Below are 13420 nucleotides of genomic sequence, written 5' to 3'. Positions count from 1 at the left end.
AGGTCGTTCAATAAGTAACGAACAATCGGTCATAAGTTCTTTATTTCTTTATTTAACACTTTCAAACTTTCACAGATTATAGATCAGACATTTCTGAATGCAGCCTATGCCTCAAACCAGTCGCCGCCCGCCTGCACACACTTCTCCCAGCGTTCCGGCCAACGCCGGAATTCCGCCCGAAAAAACGCGTTTTCCGTCTTTTTCACCCAGTTCTTGACAGCGCACCTGACTTCAGCGTCGGTCTCGAAGTGTTCACCACGGAGGCCATCCTTCAGGGGACCAAAGAGGTGAAAATCTGAAGGAGCCAGGTCCGGACTGTAGGGCGGCTGGGGCATGATATTCAGCCCTGTCCCGCGATCTCCTCGCGTGTGGCGTGAGACATGTGCGGACGAGCGTTGTCATGGTGTCATCCTGGTGGGCTTTCTTGAACCTGGGCGGACTATGGACAGCGGGCCGCTGCATCACAGTCCTGCAGGAGACTGAGAAAAGCAATCCTGAAGAAGAGGCGCGGCTCGGATGTCAACAACATCACCATACACCATGACAACGCCCGACCGCACTTGTCTCACGCCACGCGCGAGGAGATCGCGTGACAGGGCTGAATATCATGCCCCAGCCGCCCTACAGTCCGGATCTGGCTCCTTCAGATTTTCACCTCTTTGGTCCCCTGAAGGATGGCCTCCGTGGTGAACACTTCGAGACCGACGCCGAAGTCATGTGCGCTGTCAAGAACTGGGTGAAAAAGACGGAAAACGCGTTTTTCCGGGCGGAATTCCGGCGTTGGCCGGAACGCTGGGAGAAGTGTGTGCAGGCGGGCGGCGACTGGTTTGAGGCATAGGCTGCATTCAGAAATGTCTGATCTATAATCTGTGAAAGTTTGAAAGTGTTAGATAAAGAAACAAAGAAGTTATGACCGATTGTTCGTTACTTATTGAACGACCTAATACATTCTGGTATACCTAATTGGTATACCTAACTGGTGGAGGCGAGAGTTCAGCACGCCACAAAAGCATCGATCTACGTATACACAATAAACAAACAGCTTTGCAAAGCAAAATATATTTTTGTTCATCGAATGGCGTTCCACATTACCGAAAACAACTGAACATTTCCAGAGCCGCTCTACATACCTAATACACTATATACCTACCTATGCACAATGCACATACAGGCGCCATTCTAAAACTGGAAAGGTTGTAACCGGAACTACTGATGAAGATAGTGGGATAACAGTGTTTGTAATATGTGTATAAAACTGTGTGTGTTTGTGTGTAGTGTGTTCCAAAGTCCTAAGTTTTACAATTTATCATGGCAGTTTTCCACGCAGTATCATAATCAAAAGGACGTTGCGCATCATTGTCAGCGATGCCATACTTCCCGACCATTTAACGCAGGTGAATAACACGACACGGTAGTTTGAGAAATACATAGACACAATGTAAACCCTAAGGAAGAGCTAACAAAGCGTACCAGGGGGTGTTCTAGGCAAATTCACGTTAGGTAGACAGGCCAAAGATGAATGGACCATGAATGAGCCGGCGCGGCCATTCAGCACTTCTAATGCCGCAAGCGACAGAACCACACAACAGCCACAACTTTGACCAAACTACACAGTGCAGGCCACATTTAGTAAAATAAGAACTAAATATCAAACGCAATATCATGTTCAATAACCATACAGTAGATCGGTAGTGGGTACTAATAAACCTGCATTTCCACTTGAAGTTGGTTATGTCCAACTTTAACTATAAATAAACTTCAATCAAACGAGCAATTCTTGAACGTTGGTGAATGCCACAAACGTTCCTGTCCGCATTCACGATCGATGGCACTACGAACAATTCGTAACCATAAGTCGGAAAACAGAATCTAAACACATAATTGACGCCTCACAGATGGTAGATGGATGGACAGTGCGGGCATGCTTGGTTTGCGGATCTCTACGTAAGAGTTAGTCGGGAGTATGCGTATTGTGTATTAAGTACATCTACTATGCACACTTACACTATCGTTTCTCTGAACAGGCATTGGCATGTGTTCACGAGGACAAGTCAAACCCAGCCCCATCCCCTGCACGATTACCCCCATGTAGTTGACAGCGCCGGCACTGGGACACCTACCTACTCGAATTCGTCTGACCGCGCCTGGGTTCCCTCGGCCTGCTGCGCAGCCGGTGTCGGTGCCGGCGGAGGGGGCGGCGGCAGGGGATGCGGGGGATGCGGCAGCCGCACCAGGGACGTGGTCCGCGGTAGCTGCGGGAACAGCGCCGGCGACGAGTGCCGAGCGGCCATCGTCTGCAGCGCCATCCCAGACACCGAGGCCATGGTCGGGAGCGCCGTCCCGGGCAGCGGCGCCGGCGGCGGCTGCTCGCCGCCGGCCGGCTCCGCCTCCTGGTGGTGTTTGTTGATGTGCCGGTTGCGGCTGCTGACCGTGCTGAACACCTTGCCACAAGCCTCGCAGACGGTGCGCCCGCTGTGGATGGACATGTGGTTGACCAGCGAGCCGCGGTTCGAGTAGGCGGCCGGGCAGTGCGGGCAGCCGAACGGCGTGTCCACGCCGTGAGGACGCCGCCGCAGACCCTGGCCCGTCCCCGGGAGCAGCACGTCCGAGCCGAACGGAGACCGGTCTGCAACAGAGGCGCCGTCAGGCGGGGACTGCCAGTGGCTGGACGGCGGAGGTACTAAACATAGACCGGTCAGGATCGCAGGCGCCGTCAGACGGGCACTGCCAGCGGCTGGACGGCGAGGGCGCAGTACACAGACTGGTCAGGATCGGATGGGCCGACGGAAGGGGATTGCCTGCGGCACAGACTGGTCAGGATCGGAGGGGTCGACGGTCGTAGGAGTGCCGCAGCTGTCCAGGGGTCAGAGCGGGGGCCAATACAGCGTTGCAGTTCAAAGAACAGGAAATGAGCTGGAAATGCGGAAATGCGCCAGTACATCGCGGGAAGGACATGATAAGGTCAGAAGGCCGAACGTTTAAGCTCCAGCATGGACGTAGCGCTTGCCAAGATTTTATGCTGTAGACAGCACCACTGAAAGAGAATCACTTCCATAGTGAGTCTACACTAACCTAACGTCGGTTGTGATTTGAAGGCGAATCGACTCAAAATGCGTCATAAACTATCAAGTCTGACGTGCCCCCATCGCCGCGTGATGACGAATTTCACCTGCTCGCATCAGCAACCAGTGCGGTTGCACCAATTCAGTCAGTAGCCTACAATTATCAGTTTAGGTGCTGCGACAAAAGACTGATACTTACAGACCCTGATGTGTACCAACAGCACCATGTCGCCCCAGTAACAAATTTATACCCATACATTCTTCATGTGCATTGTTGTAACAGATAACAGAAAACAAGAGGCATTGTGCCCGCGCAAATACTCGCGAGGTGAAATGTTTCACCGTATGTATCCAGCCCGATCTCCTTCGTGGCCTGATCTCAGTGTCTTCACATTATCAGCCGACGTCCACAGTAAAGACAATCCATTAGCAAACAGCGTGTATTGAACATGGAAAGAGCTTGTGTGCTTAGTGAAAATTTCTCCGATATCTTAGCACAATATGAGAAGCATGGTAAACCAGCGACGACCGATCATACAGCATGGTGACAAACAACGCGTTTTACTGATGGCATCGTCACATCATAGCGGCACTTCACACCAAAACATGTACAAGAAGTCTAAAAACCGCAGGTTTCAATGGTATGATCGGTCAATGATCATGGCAAATGACCCACGCGTTTAAGCAAGAAGTTCATATGGCATTGACTTTGGTAATTCCACACTAGTCGCTTACTATGCTGACAGTCACATACCACTAACACGCATACCTATAAGCTAAAGTGAGATTTAGGCATAACAGAATAGCGTCTCAATTGAATTGGATAAAAAGATCCAGCATGATCAGCAGCCTTCCTGGGTTTGACACGCAGTCGGAAGCGTATCATGACCGTCTCGGCGTCTTGTACAAATCAGGCGCCGCCGCAATCCCCACCAATCCATTCACAACGCTTTGAGAAAATGATCCGCCTTTACCGCGACAAAACAGTATCCAACTACCTATGAACACCAATCACCATTCTCATGTGCCTGCGCCCAGTAAGCTGCCAAAAGCTGTTGTCCCCCACCACCACCGTTCACCGTACACCAGTCCAGGAGGCCAACTTTGATGTCTGGCGCCGCGCACACACCGATGACAGCGATGGTGGCTCATTCCGAGGGCGCCCGGACAGCGTCGGTCGTCAGCGCCCACGCGCCACTGTGCTGCCCCTCTCAGTGTCTGGCGTCGTGCACGCTGGGCGGCGCCTCGGCGTGCACACTGCGCACATGGTGGTTGCGGCTGCTGATGGTGGCGAACCGTTTGCCGCAGAACGAGCAGAGCGTCTTGCCCTCGTGCGTCTCCAGGTGGTGCCGCAGGGAGTCGCGGCTGGCGTACGTGCGGCCGCACCGGTCGCAGGCCAGGCTGGCGGTGGTGGTCGGCGGCGGCCAGAGCGGCAGTGGCAGCGGCAGGCCGCCCACTCCCAGAGGCCGCGGCGGCCAGTGACCTGCGGACACGGACGGGCAGACGTCACAGCGACAGCACCCTCCTCAGCGGGCCATCGGCGGCCAGGGACCCGCCGGACCACGGGCGGTGAGACGGTGACCTGCCACAACCCACACGATCACAGCTACAAACTCTTCACCGAGGGACGGGAGACGGTGGTGCCGGAAGCCGGTCTGAAGGTCGAATCACTGGTGATGTTAGGGAACATTTGATAAGGGCAAAGGAAATTATAGTGATGCAGCGGCTACGGGATAAAGATAAAAAACGTTTCAAACTGGTAGTCCCAGACTGTCACAACCTTTCCCTCAAATAGGAACTGAACCAGAGAGCTACTTCCGTCAGGTTTCCACAACGTTATTCCATCGTGAAAACTTACTCATCGATAAGACACAGTAGATGTGGAGTAACGCACATGTAATGCATTGATTGGGCGACACCGATGGTATATCTGCCCCTCCAGATCCCTCAAGGATTAGTTTCAAGTTGTGTGCATAATGACCTTGCTGTCAAAGCACCCCTCGGTCCAAACAAGGAATAAAAAAAAAATATACTACAAACCACACGCCGTTGTTTTAGAATGACAATACCCGCCCGAGATCGAATCACATCTAACCACTCGCTAAACCGTTGTGAATCTCGGTACACTACCTACAAAACTCACCTTTCAAAAATTTATCACCACGGCTGGCCAGATCAATTAAAAAGAATTGTAAAATACGAAATGATGTATATGTATTTAACACCTGAGGACAACGCATTGAACATTAAAAAAGTTGAACAACGAATAAGGTTTTTGAAGTCCGTCTAGGTGCTAAAAAGATCAATGGAATCGAATACTCTGACGACGTTTAATGAAGACCGCAACACAATCAACTCTTTAACGAAATACAATATCCAGAGTGAAAACAAAGAGCTGTGGCAGATCCAACCTAACCCATTGCTTGGAGTAGCACACGTTGTACTTCAGTTCTCAGTGATCAGAGAGTGTCTCCTTTGCCCGCCCAAATTTACTAGGTATTCCGGTAGCCATAGGGGTACTGATTTGCACTCATTTGCAGAGTCCGGCCTCTGCTGGTGGCCGCGGTCCCTGGTGCGGCTCCCTGCCAGGACACGCCGTCCCTTTCAGGGAGATACAGCACCTCTCTGAGCGCGGCACCCGTCCCTGCGGGCGGCACCCGACCGGCGCCCTGCCCGCCACTGCCGACCGGCGTCGACCCCGCCGGCCGGCAGGGGCACGTCTGAGCGTGCCGGCTGCGGTTGCTGGCCGTGGCGAACGTCTGCTGGCAGTGCGGACAGGTGGTCTTCCCGGCGTGCGTCTCCACGTGGTGGCGGAACGAGTCGCGGCTCCGGTAGCTGCGGCCGCACAGCGTGCACACCAGGCGTCCGTGGGCGTCCAGCGCGCTCAGCTGCGGCAGCTCGGCCGCTGCGCGACACACGACACCGTCAGCGGGTCAGCGGACAGCCCGGCCGCTGCGCGACAGACGACACCACGAGCGGGTCAGCGGACAGCTCGGCCGCTGCGCGACACACGACACCGTCAGCGGGTCAGCGGACAGCTCGGCCGCTGCGCGACAGACGACACCGTCAGCGGGTCAGCGGACAGCCCGGCCGGCGCCGCCAGCTCGGAGAGCAGTCTGAGGCCGCGGACACGTCTCACCGGGAACTCGAGTAGATTTTGACATGACAGGCTATGAGTAGGACTATGAATATACAATGTCGCTTTAGGATCATGATCCTTAGTGATGAAGAAAAAGTCGGGTCGCAAAAATGGTCGGGCAAAAATGACGTTTGCCGTGCACGGAAGCTCTATGAGCTTTTATGGCGTATTTATCACTTCACAGAAGTGCTCGTTAAGACTAAACCGTCAGTTGTGCTAGTGATGAGGCTATTGTTTAGAGACGAAGATGACTGAGATACCTACATGTAAGGGCATTGGTGGCGGACAAGAAATTCGAAGTGCTATGTTCTATGCTCAGTTCTATTTTCAGACGTCACGCTTGATGACACGTGCGAATACCAGAACCACAAATAATTTTATTCTAGAAATACACAGACATCCCACCACATTGCGAATCACCACTCCATTGCTCACGGCGTCCAGTCCCAGTCGACTCAGCTGGGGCCGGGCTCCAAAGAATGATGATTTACAACCGCTCGTCCAAAAGTCAGCCGGGATTTACAAAGTCGCCTGCAATTACTCACGCCCTTCCCGATGGCTTGAAACAGTGCCATAGCCGAGCACTATCTCCCGGACACTTCTTTGACATTTCCAGCACAAATGAAGCATTTCTGTGACTTCATGAACGAAAAGCCCCCCGCCGCAAAGCATTTCTGTGACTCTCATGAACGAAACGTCCTCCCCCTGCCGCAGACATTCAGTGATGCATCACACCCTTTCCAGAACGCAGAATTGATGCAACTCAAATGCATTAATGCTGACAGGTGCCTTCACATAGTCACCTTCCACACATCAAGCTCAGGTACAGCACCGAAGAAGACAAAGAGGTCCTTGAGAACAACCAGACCCCCATACCGCCGTCCGCCACCATCTTTCACCAGACCACTGTGACCAAACAGAGTATCCTCGCCGCGGCACTCCGCTCCACCCGAGTCCGGGGCTCACGAGTGTCCCCGCCGCGCCGCGGCACTCCGCTCCATCAGAGTCCGTGGCTCACGAGTGTCGCCACAGCGGGGAGGAGCCGGGCCAGCCGGAGCCGGCCGAACGCTGCGCCGGCCGCGGCCGGCTGTGGCAGGAGGCGGCGTGCCGGTTCCGGCTGCTGGCCGTGGCGAACGTCTGCTGGCAGTGCGGACAGGTGGTCTTCCCGGCGTGCGTCTCCACGTGGTGGCGGAACGAGTCGCGGCTCCGGTAGCTGCGGCCGCACAGCGTGCACACGAACAGGCCCGCGTGCATTATGGCAGAGCGCGGGGTGGGCGGTAGCGCCGCCGACTGCGACGTACCGACGCCTGCAACAGACACGACAGCGTCACGGAGGTGACTCAACAGACACAGCAGCACCGGCCAGCAGCACCGGCAACTGCGGCGTGCCGACGCCTGCAACAGACACCGACAGCGTCACGGAGGGTTCCACAGTGTAAGCAGCGCACAACCATAGGCGTAATAAACCTATGGACCGAAATCTTAGGGTAAGAGACAATGGGACGGGAAGAAACAGGATGTGATGCAGATCAGTGTTCGTGAGGTTAGATAAGATTCAGTGCTTATATCGATTATCATAACCGAAAGTTGTATGAAGTGGAACGGACAAGCTGTCTCCACGTATCCCAAACAACTTGCAACGGCCATCGACTCCCTCCCCTCCGTAACAATGACTCGATGGGCTAGGTGTACCAGTTCCTTCCTTCCTTCGCTTGAGAGAATCGGAAGTGAAACAGTGAGACTAGGCTAGTCTTCATTCCTTTTAGCACGGCACATGTACCGATAAGTCAAGGCCACCGAGGCGAGTATCAGCCCCGTTCGTATCCAACCCGGCGTCCATCAAACCTCCACATACGAGTATCACAGCCACAGTCTGGGACTGGAGAGGAATGTGGAAATGACTGGAGGGAGCGCGAGGAAAGCGTAGCGCAAGAAGACAAAACAAAAAGCTGGGACTGGCCAACTGCCAACAAGTCCTGGTGGTGTGCTGAGGCTCAGTCATTATGTTCTGACGGAGGAACAGGTGTTTGAGAATAATTTTATACCCGAGCACTTACATAAATGCTACAACTTCCGAGCAATTATTCCGTTACTTACCTAGACTCAGCACTCCACACTGGGGATGCTCTGAACTCAGTCACATTGCGCCATTGTAGGTAAATAAGTCCATACTGAACTGCCGCCTTTTGGTTACTCACATGAAAATTTGACTTTATCTCATGACAATCGATGTGATGCTGAATAGCGTGTGGCCAAAAGACTACTGGAAGTAAGATACACAGTTTATTACCTTTAGAAAATCTGCACGAAGTGGTGAGAGGCGGCATGCATTCGAATCTGTTCATACTATGTGCTACCAGTCTCCAACAAAAATCACCAACAACATTAATAATGAAAAATACGAAAACGTATACACTCGCATTGATCAGTATAAAATATTCCCCTCTATTTGAAATAATATGAGCTCAAAATCCTGTCATTAGGTGTGAGGACGGATGTTAGCATGCCACATTTATTTACACAAAACATTCCTAGACAAACCAGGAGACACAAAACATATTGTACGAGAGAACGAAACGAAAATAATTACACAGCTCGCACAGCAGCAAGTATTCTTCAGGACACTAAACTATCCTTCTAATAATAACGCTGGCGGTGACACGAATAACACAATTGTTGGACGACAGTTAAACGCGCTCGGCCACGTCACTGCAAGCTATACAGATGTTTACACTAATAACATAAGACTAGAAATGGCTATCACACCATAAATAACACATCGACATAAATGCTCTCCGAGAACACCTATCATCTAGTGAAATACCACCTCATTTTAAACGGTGGAGCTACGCAGTTCAGTGCTCCAGAGCATGTTCTGCGCAATGCATTCAATTGTTAAGGGATCCATTGACACATTAGACACAACTTATCAATGAGCATCCATCGCATTATCAAAGCCAAGAAGCCAATAAGCTCTCATCGGGGACCGGGGCACGGCAGTAGCTCTCATCGTTCATGACCAGCAGACGTGTACATAGCCATACATAGCCTCTACCTGATCCCGGTCCCAAGAGGGCCTCTCACACACCGCGCGCTCACCAGGTCCTCGGATCACCAGGCAGTGGACGGCGGTCCCCCGGGATGGCCCGGCGCCAGTCTCGGGGTATCACCCGTCCCCGTATCACCAGTTGGCCGCGCCGGGCCCCTCGGGGTGCGCCGGCGCCGGCCCGGGCGCGCCGTGGTGCTGCCGCATGTGCCGGTTGCGGCTGCTGGTGGTGCCGAACACCCGGTCACAGACGGGACAGCGCGTGTTGCCCCGGTGAATCTGCAGGTGGTGCAGCAGCGAGTCGCGGCGCGGGTAGCTGAGCCGACAGACGGGGCACGGCCACCGGGCCGGCGCGCCGAGCGAGGGCGGCTCCGAGCCAGCGGCCGAGACGTCTGCCGAGACAACGGTTAGAGTAGAAGCCGGGGACAGTGGGAGCCAGACGAAGGGCAGTATGAAAAATGGGAAGGGCTGCAAAGTACAGAGGTGAAGGAAGGACAGGAGGGTTTGATGAACATCATGTGAAAAGGCAAACCAAAGGCAAGAAGGTATAGCCTAAAACATCTAAATCCAAGGTAAACTTAACCCTATTCCTGGCGGGGGGGGGGGGGGGGGGGGGCTCAGGAGCCCCCCCCCCTGAGGTTTTTTGGTTATTTCTCCCAAACGCGTTGAGCTAGGAAGCTCAAATTTTCTGACTTTTCCTAAAAGGCTTCTACGCAACAAGTCTGAAAATTTTGAGTTGATCTGACCTCAGGTCAGGTCACCAGAGGCGGTTTGGTGACCCTACCCCAGAAAAGTTTGCAATCACGCCAGAGCTAGAGTTTTTGACCGATCAATTTCTTCTCTTCAGGGTTTAGTTAGGGTACCAGTATGTGCAATTTGTATATCTCGGAATTTTGATATCGGTGACCTAAGGTCAGGTCAATTTCGCGACCTCCCCATTATAAGTCAATGGGGGAAAAATCAACTCCCTGTTTTTACCACTAAAACGGGTCGGAATGGCCTCATATACTTTACATGACTTCATATACGATCAACCTTCACTACCTTGAGGTCTGTTTTGCTGTTGGGCAGCTGTGAGGTCATGTGACGTCATCAAAGGTCACCAAAGGTTTTTGGCCAATAACTCCGTACAGGAACAAGATACAGATGCGTGGATGGTCTCATTGTGTTCAACTCAAGACGCATCGAATGATATACATGATGACCTCGAGGTCACGTGACCTGAGGTCAACCTTTGACCTTGACCTTTCGAGGTCAACATATATATCATTCGATGCGGATTGACGAGAGGATCACGATGATGCCCTTAGTTTGTTCCTATCTTGACTAATTCGAAAGTTATTCGAGAAAAACTCTCTCCATATCTAGCGCCGCCATTTTGACTTTTTCGACCCCTGTGACGTCATCTTTGACCTGACCTGAAAATGACCTGAGTAAAAATTGTAGATCTTGGCCGTGCGTATCCGATGCCGTTTACCGCTTGTCGCTATCTTGCTTCGTTCTCGAGATCTCAGGGGGGGGGGGCCGAATCGGCCCCTCCCCCCCGCCAGTTTCCTGTCCCGGCGGAGCCCGCCAGGAATAGGGTTAAGACTGAAAGTAAATGGCTTCAAAAGACATGATGTTGAAGGCTCATACTTATCCACAAACATGAAACAATGACGATACAATGATTATGTCATGGTAAGCAATAAATGCAATGTCAATTATAGAGTAAAGAAACAGCCAAAATCCCTTGCGCTCGCGTTGTTTTTTCGGACCTCCCTCCAACGGGCACCTGGTTGTCCCAATTATAGGAGAGCTCCTGCTCCATCACGTTCTATTCCCTCCCCCCAGGCTACGGCAAGTGGGAACCAACCCCATACCTAGTGACGCAGCTGGCCGCAGGGGAAGACGCCCCGCGGGACGGGCGGCACCGGGAATCGAACCCGGCACCTCCCGCACCGCGGGAAGACGCCCTTGCCGACAGCGCCACCTGCTTTCGCATAGGATCACCTAAAGATATACTATCAGAGAAAACGATGTGTATTTATTCACTTTGTACGCACGTTTATTCAGTAAAAACCATACCAAAAAAAAAAAACTGTATGCCGCTAAATTGACTGCACATTTTCCGAGTCTCATCCTTTTTCAGCACGCAAAGCAAATGCAATTTACGATGAGAAAAGAAGGAAAACGATTCAGTATGCTTGGAAAAACTATCGGAGAGAGAATCATCATGCGATATGATTAATCATAAGTAGAGTAGGACCTTATTTTGCACAAAAGAGAATCAATGCTACTTGCGATGTGCAGTGTACAATAATCAAAGCTAACGGTTAACTGCAATGCTACCTTGCTTAGATAAATTGTGCCATTTTGTGAATATGCAATCACTCATCTTTGTAGGTAATCATGCATCTGAGGAATGACTATGTAATTATTTCGTCAAATATTGACCGAGTCATGATAGCCACAAGCCACAATGAATGGCAAAGGGAACGTTTGGCGTTTGCTACACAACACATTCACTTTGATTTGCGATTGCTTGTCAACGTTTTCAGCCTCTGTCACACAAACCAAGAGTCTGCCCTTCCCAGAGCTCTCACCTTCCTTGTGCTTATCACCTACCGCGGCTTTGTATTCTAGCTCCATCCTTAGGTTTTTAAAAAGTCATTAAATCCTTAAAACTGCCCAACTATTACAGCTGCCTGCTGCCATCGTCTTCCCTTCTTTTCCACCAACCCCTAATCTTTGATTACCGTCTCAAAGGTTTCCTGCAATCATAATCACCCAAAGAGGAGCCATCTCAGCACGCTCACAACTGCCCAAAGTTTGTCCACGCCTCGGAACTGGGCGGCGCTGCGCCGGTCCTCTCCATGAGTTCCGGCGGCGGCGGCGGCGGCGCGGCCACGGACGCCGCCCCCGGCGCCGCCACCTCCGGGTGGTTCATGCGCATGTGCCGGTTTCGGGAGCTGGTGGTGGCGAACTGTTTGGCGCACACGGTGCAGCTGGTGTTGCCCCGGTGGCTCTGCAGGTGGTGACTAAGCGTGTCACGACGCGAGTACGACTGGCCGCAGATCCAGCATCGGTACGCCAGACGCGTCCGGGAAAAGCCGCCTGCGGGACAGAGAGTGAGCCGCGGACCGGGGTGAGAGGCGGGGACCGACCGGGCGCGGCAGGGGTATCACACGTGAGGGGCGGTACACAGACCAAGAGGCGTGGACTGGGCGGACGCCATGGGAACACACAGAGCTGGCGCCATGGGGGCAGAGCTGGCGGTGACGGCGATCACGGCAAGGACGAAGGGAGAGACGGCTGCTGGACAGAAGCACAGAGACAAGTGCTTCATAGAGAGACTGGGGATTGTCATGACGCTGAGTACCATCGCATCAAAGACGATGCCGACGGCGAAATCAATCAATCTTAGGTTCAAACTGGATGTATCTAAGCCGAAAAGTTAGCACACTGAACAAAAATAAAATACCGGTGAAATAAAAAAGAACAGGCAATGGTAGATTATTATGCCTATAAGTGCATACTATGATGGCGACCAGTTCCGTACATTAAACTATTCAACAAGGATAGCTGAACAATTGTATTACCTTTACATTTATTGATGGACAAATAAAACACCAAAACCCATTGTAAGCACCAAAACACGCAACTAAAATCTTTCACTAAAAATAAATACTTACCAAGACTAACAATTTGCGTTCTCGACAGCCAGAACTCGAGGCACTGCAACATTTGACCCAACCGAAAACTCACGCGACGAAAACTGTCACCATATCTTCAGATTCCTTGGGTCGCCTTCGAATAAAATCGTACTTCAATGCGTTGTATGAGCAGAAGACGCAAAGATGGCGTGTGATTTATATTAACCACCGGCTGGTCGTCATACCACACATCTTATACAGACACAATATTACGTCACTCCAGCATATCTTTCATACATACTTGAGGCTAGGATGTGGTGCGGGTGACGTCGGTAAGCCGCGCGGCACTCCATCCTGCGAGATACATCTGAGCATTGGGTGCACAGTGCGGGCTGTGGAGGCCAAAGGCAGCCATCTTCGCTGAAATTGATGAAAGCTCGTTTAGCCAGATGTGTGTAAATTGCAATTGCAAAAAAAAGAATCTGAAAAAGATCTGAAAAAAAGGAACGAAGTCAATGCAAGCGAGCGAAAAAAGAAA

General features: G+C 52.0%; 1 protein-coding gene across 8 annotated transcripts in view; it reads right to left on the bottom strand.

Moving 5' to 3' along the window:
* The window catches only part of LOC122383509 (protein bric-a-brac 1-like), a 33186-nt gene that overhangs the window by 6625 nt on the left and 13141 nt on the right, over positions 1-13420 (bottom strand). For 2 of the 8 annotated variants that reach the window (XM_043370016.1, XM_043370015.1), the window contains exon 7: positions 1653-2626. The exons of 2 other annotated variants lie outside the window; for them this stretch is intronic. In XM_043370016.1, coding sequence (XP_043225951.1) covers positions 2121-2626 — 506 coding nt within the window. In that variant the 3' untranslated portion in view covers positions 1653-2120. Of the gene's footprint in view, positions 1-1652; positions 2627-3487; positions 4546-5399; positions 5968-6558; positions 7509-11352; positions 12344-13420 lie in introns of those variants that run through there. 4 more of the 8 variants (XM_043370023.1, XM_043370018.1, XM_043370021.1 and 1 more) reach the window with 4 other exon arrangements.

This window comes from Amphibalanus amphitrite, unplaced genomic scaffold (genome assembly GCF_019059575.1).
Source record: "Amphibalanus amphitrite isolate SeventyFive unplaced genomic scaffold, NRLGWU_Aamphi_draft 000165F_arrow, whole genome shotgun sequence".
NCBI classification, from domain to species: Eukaryota; Metazoa; Arthropoda; class Thecostraca; order Balanomorpha; family Balanidae; genus Amphibalanus; species Amphibalanus amphitrite.
The sequence above is the reverse complement of the archived record's forward strand: the minus strand, read 5'-3'. Positions and strand labels throughout refer to the sequence as shown.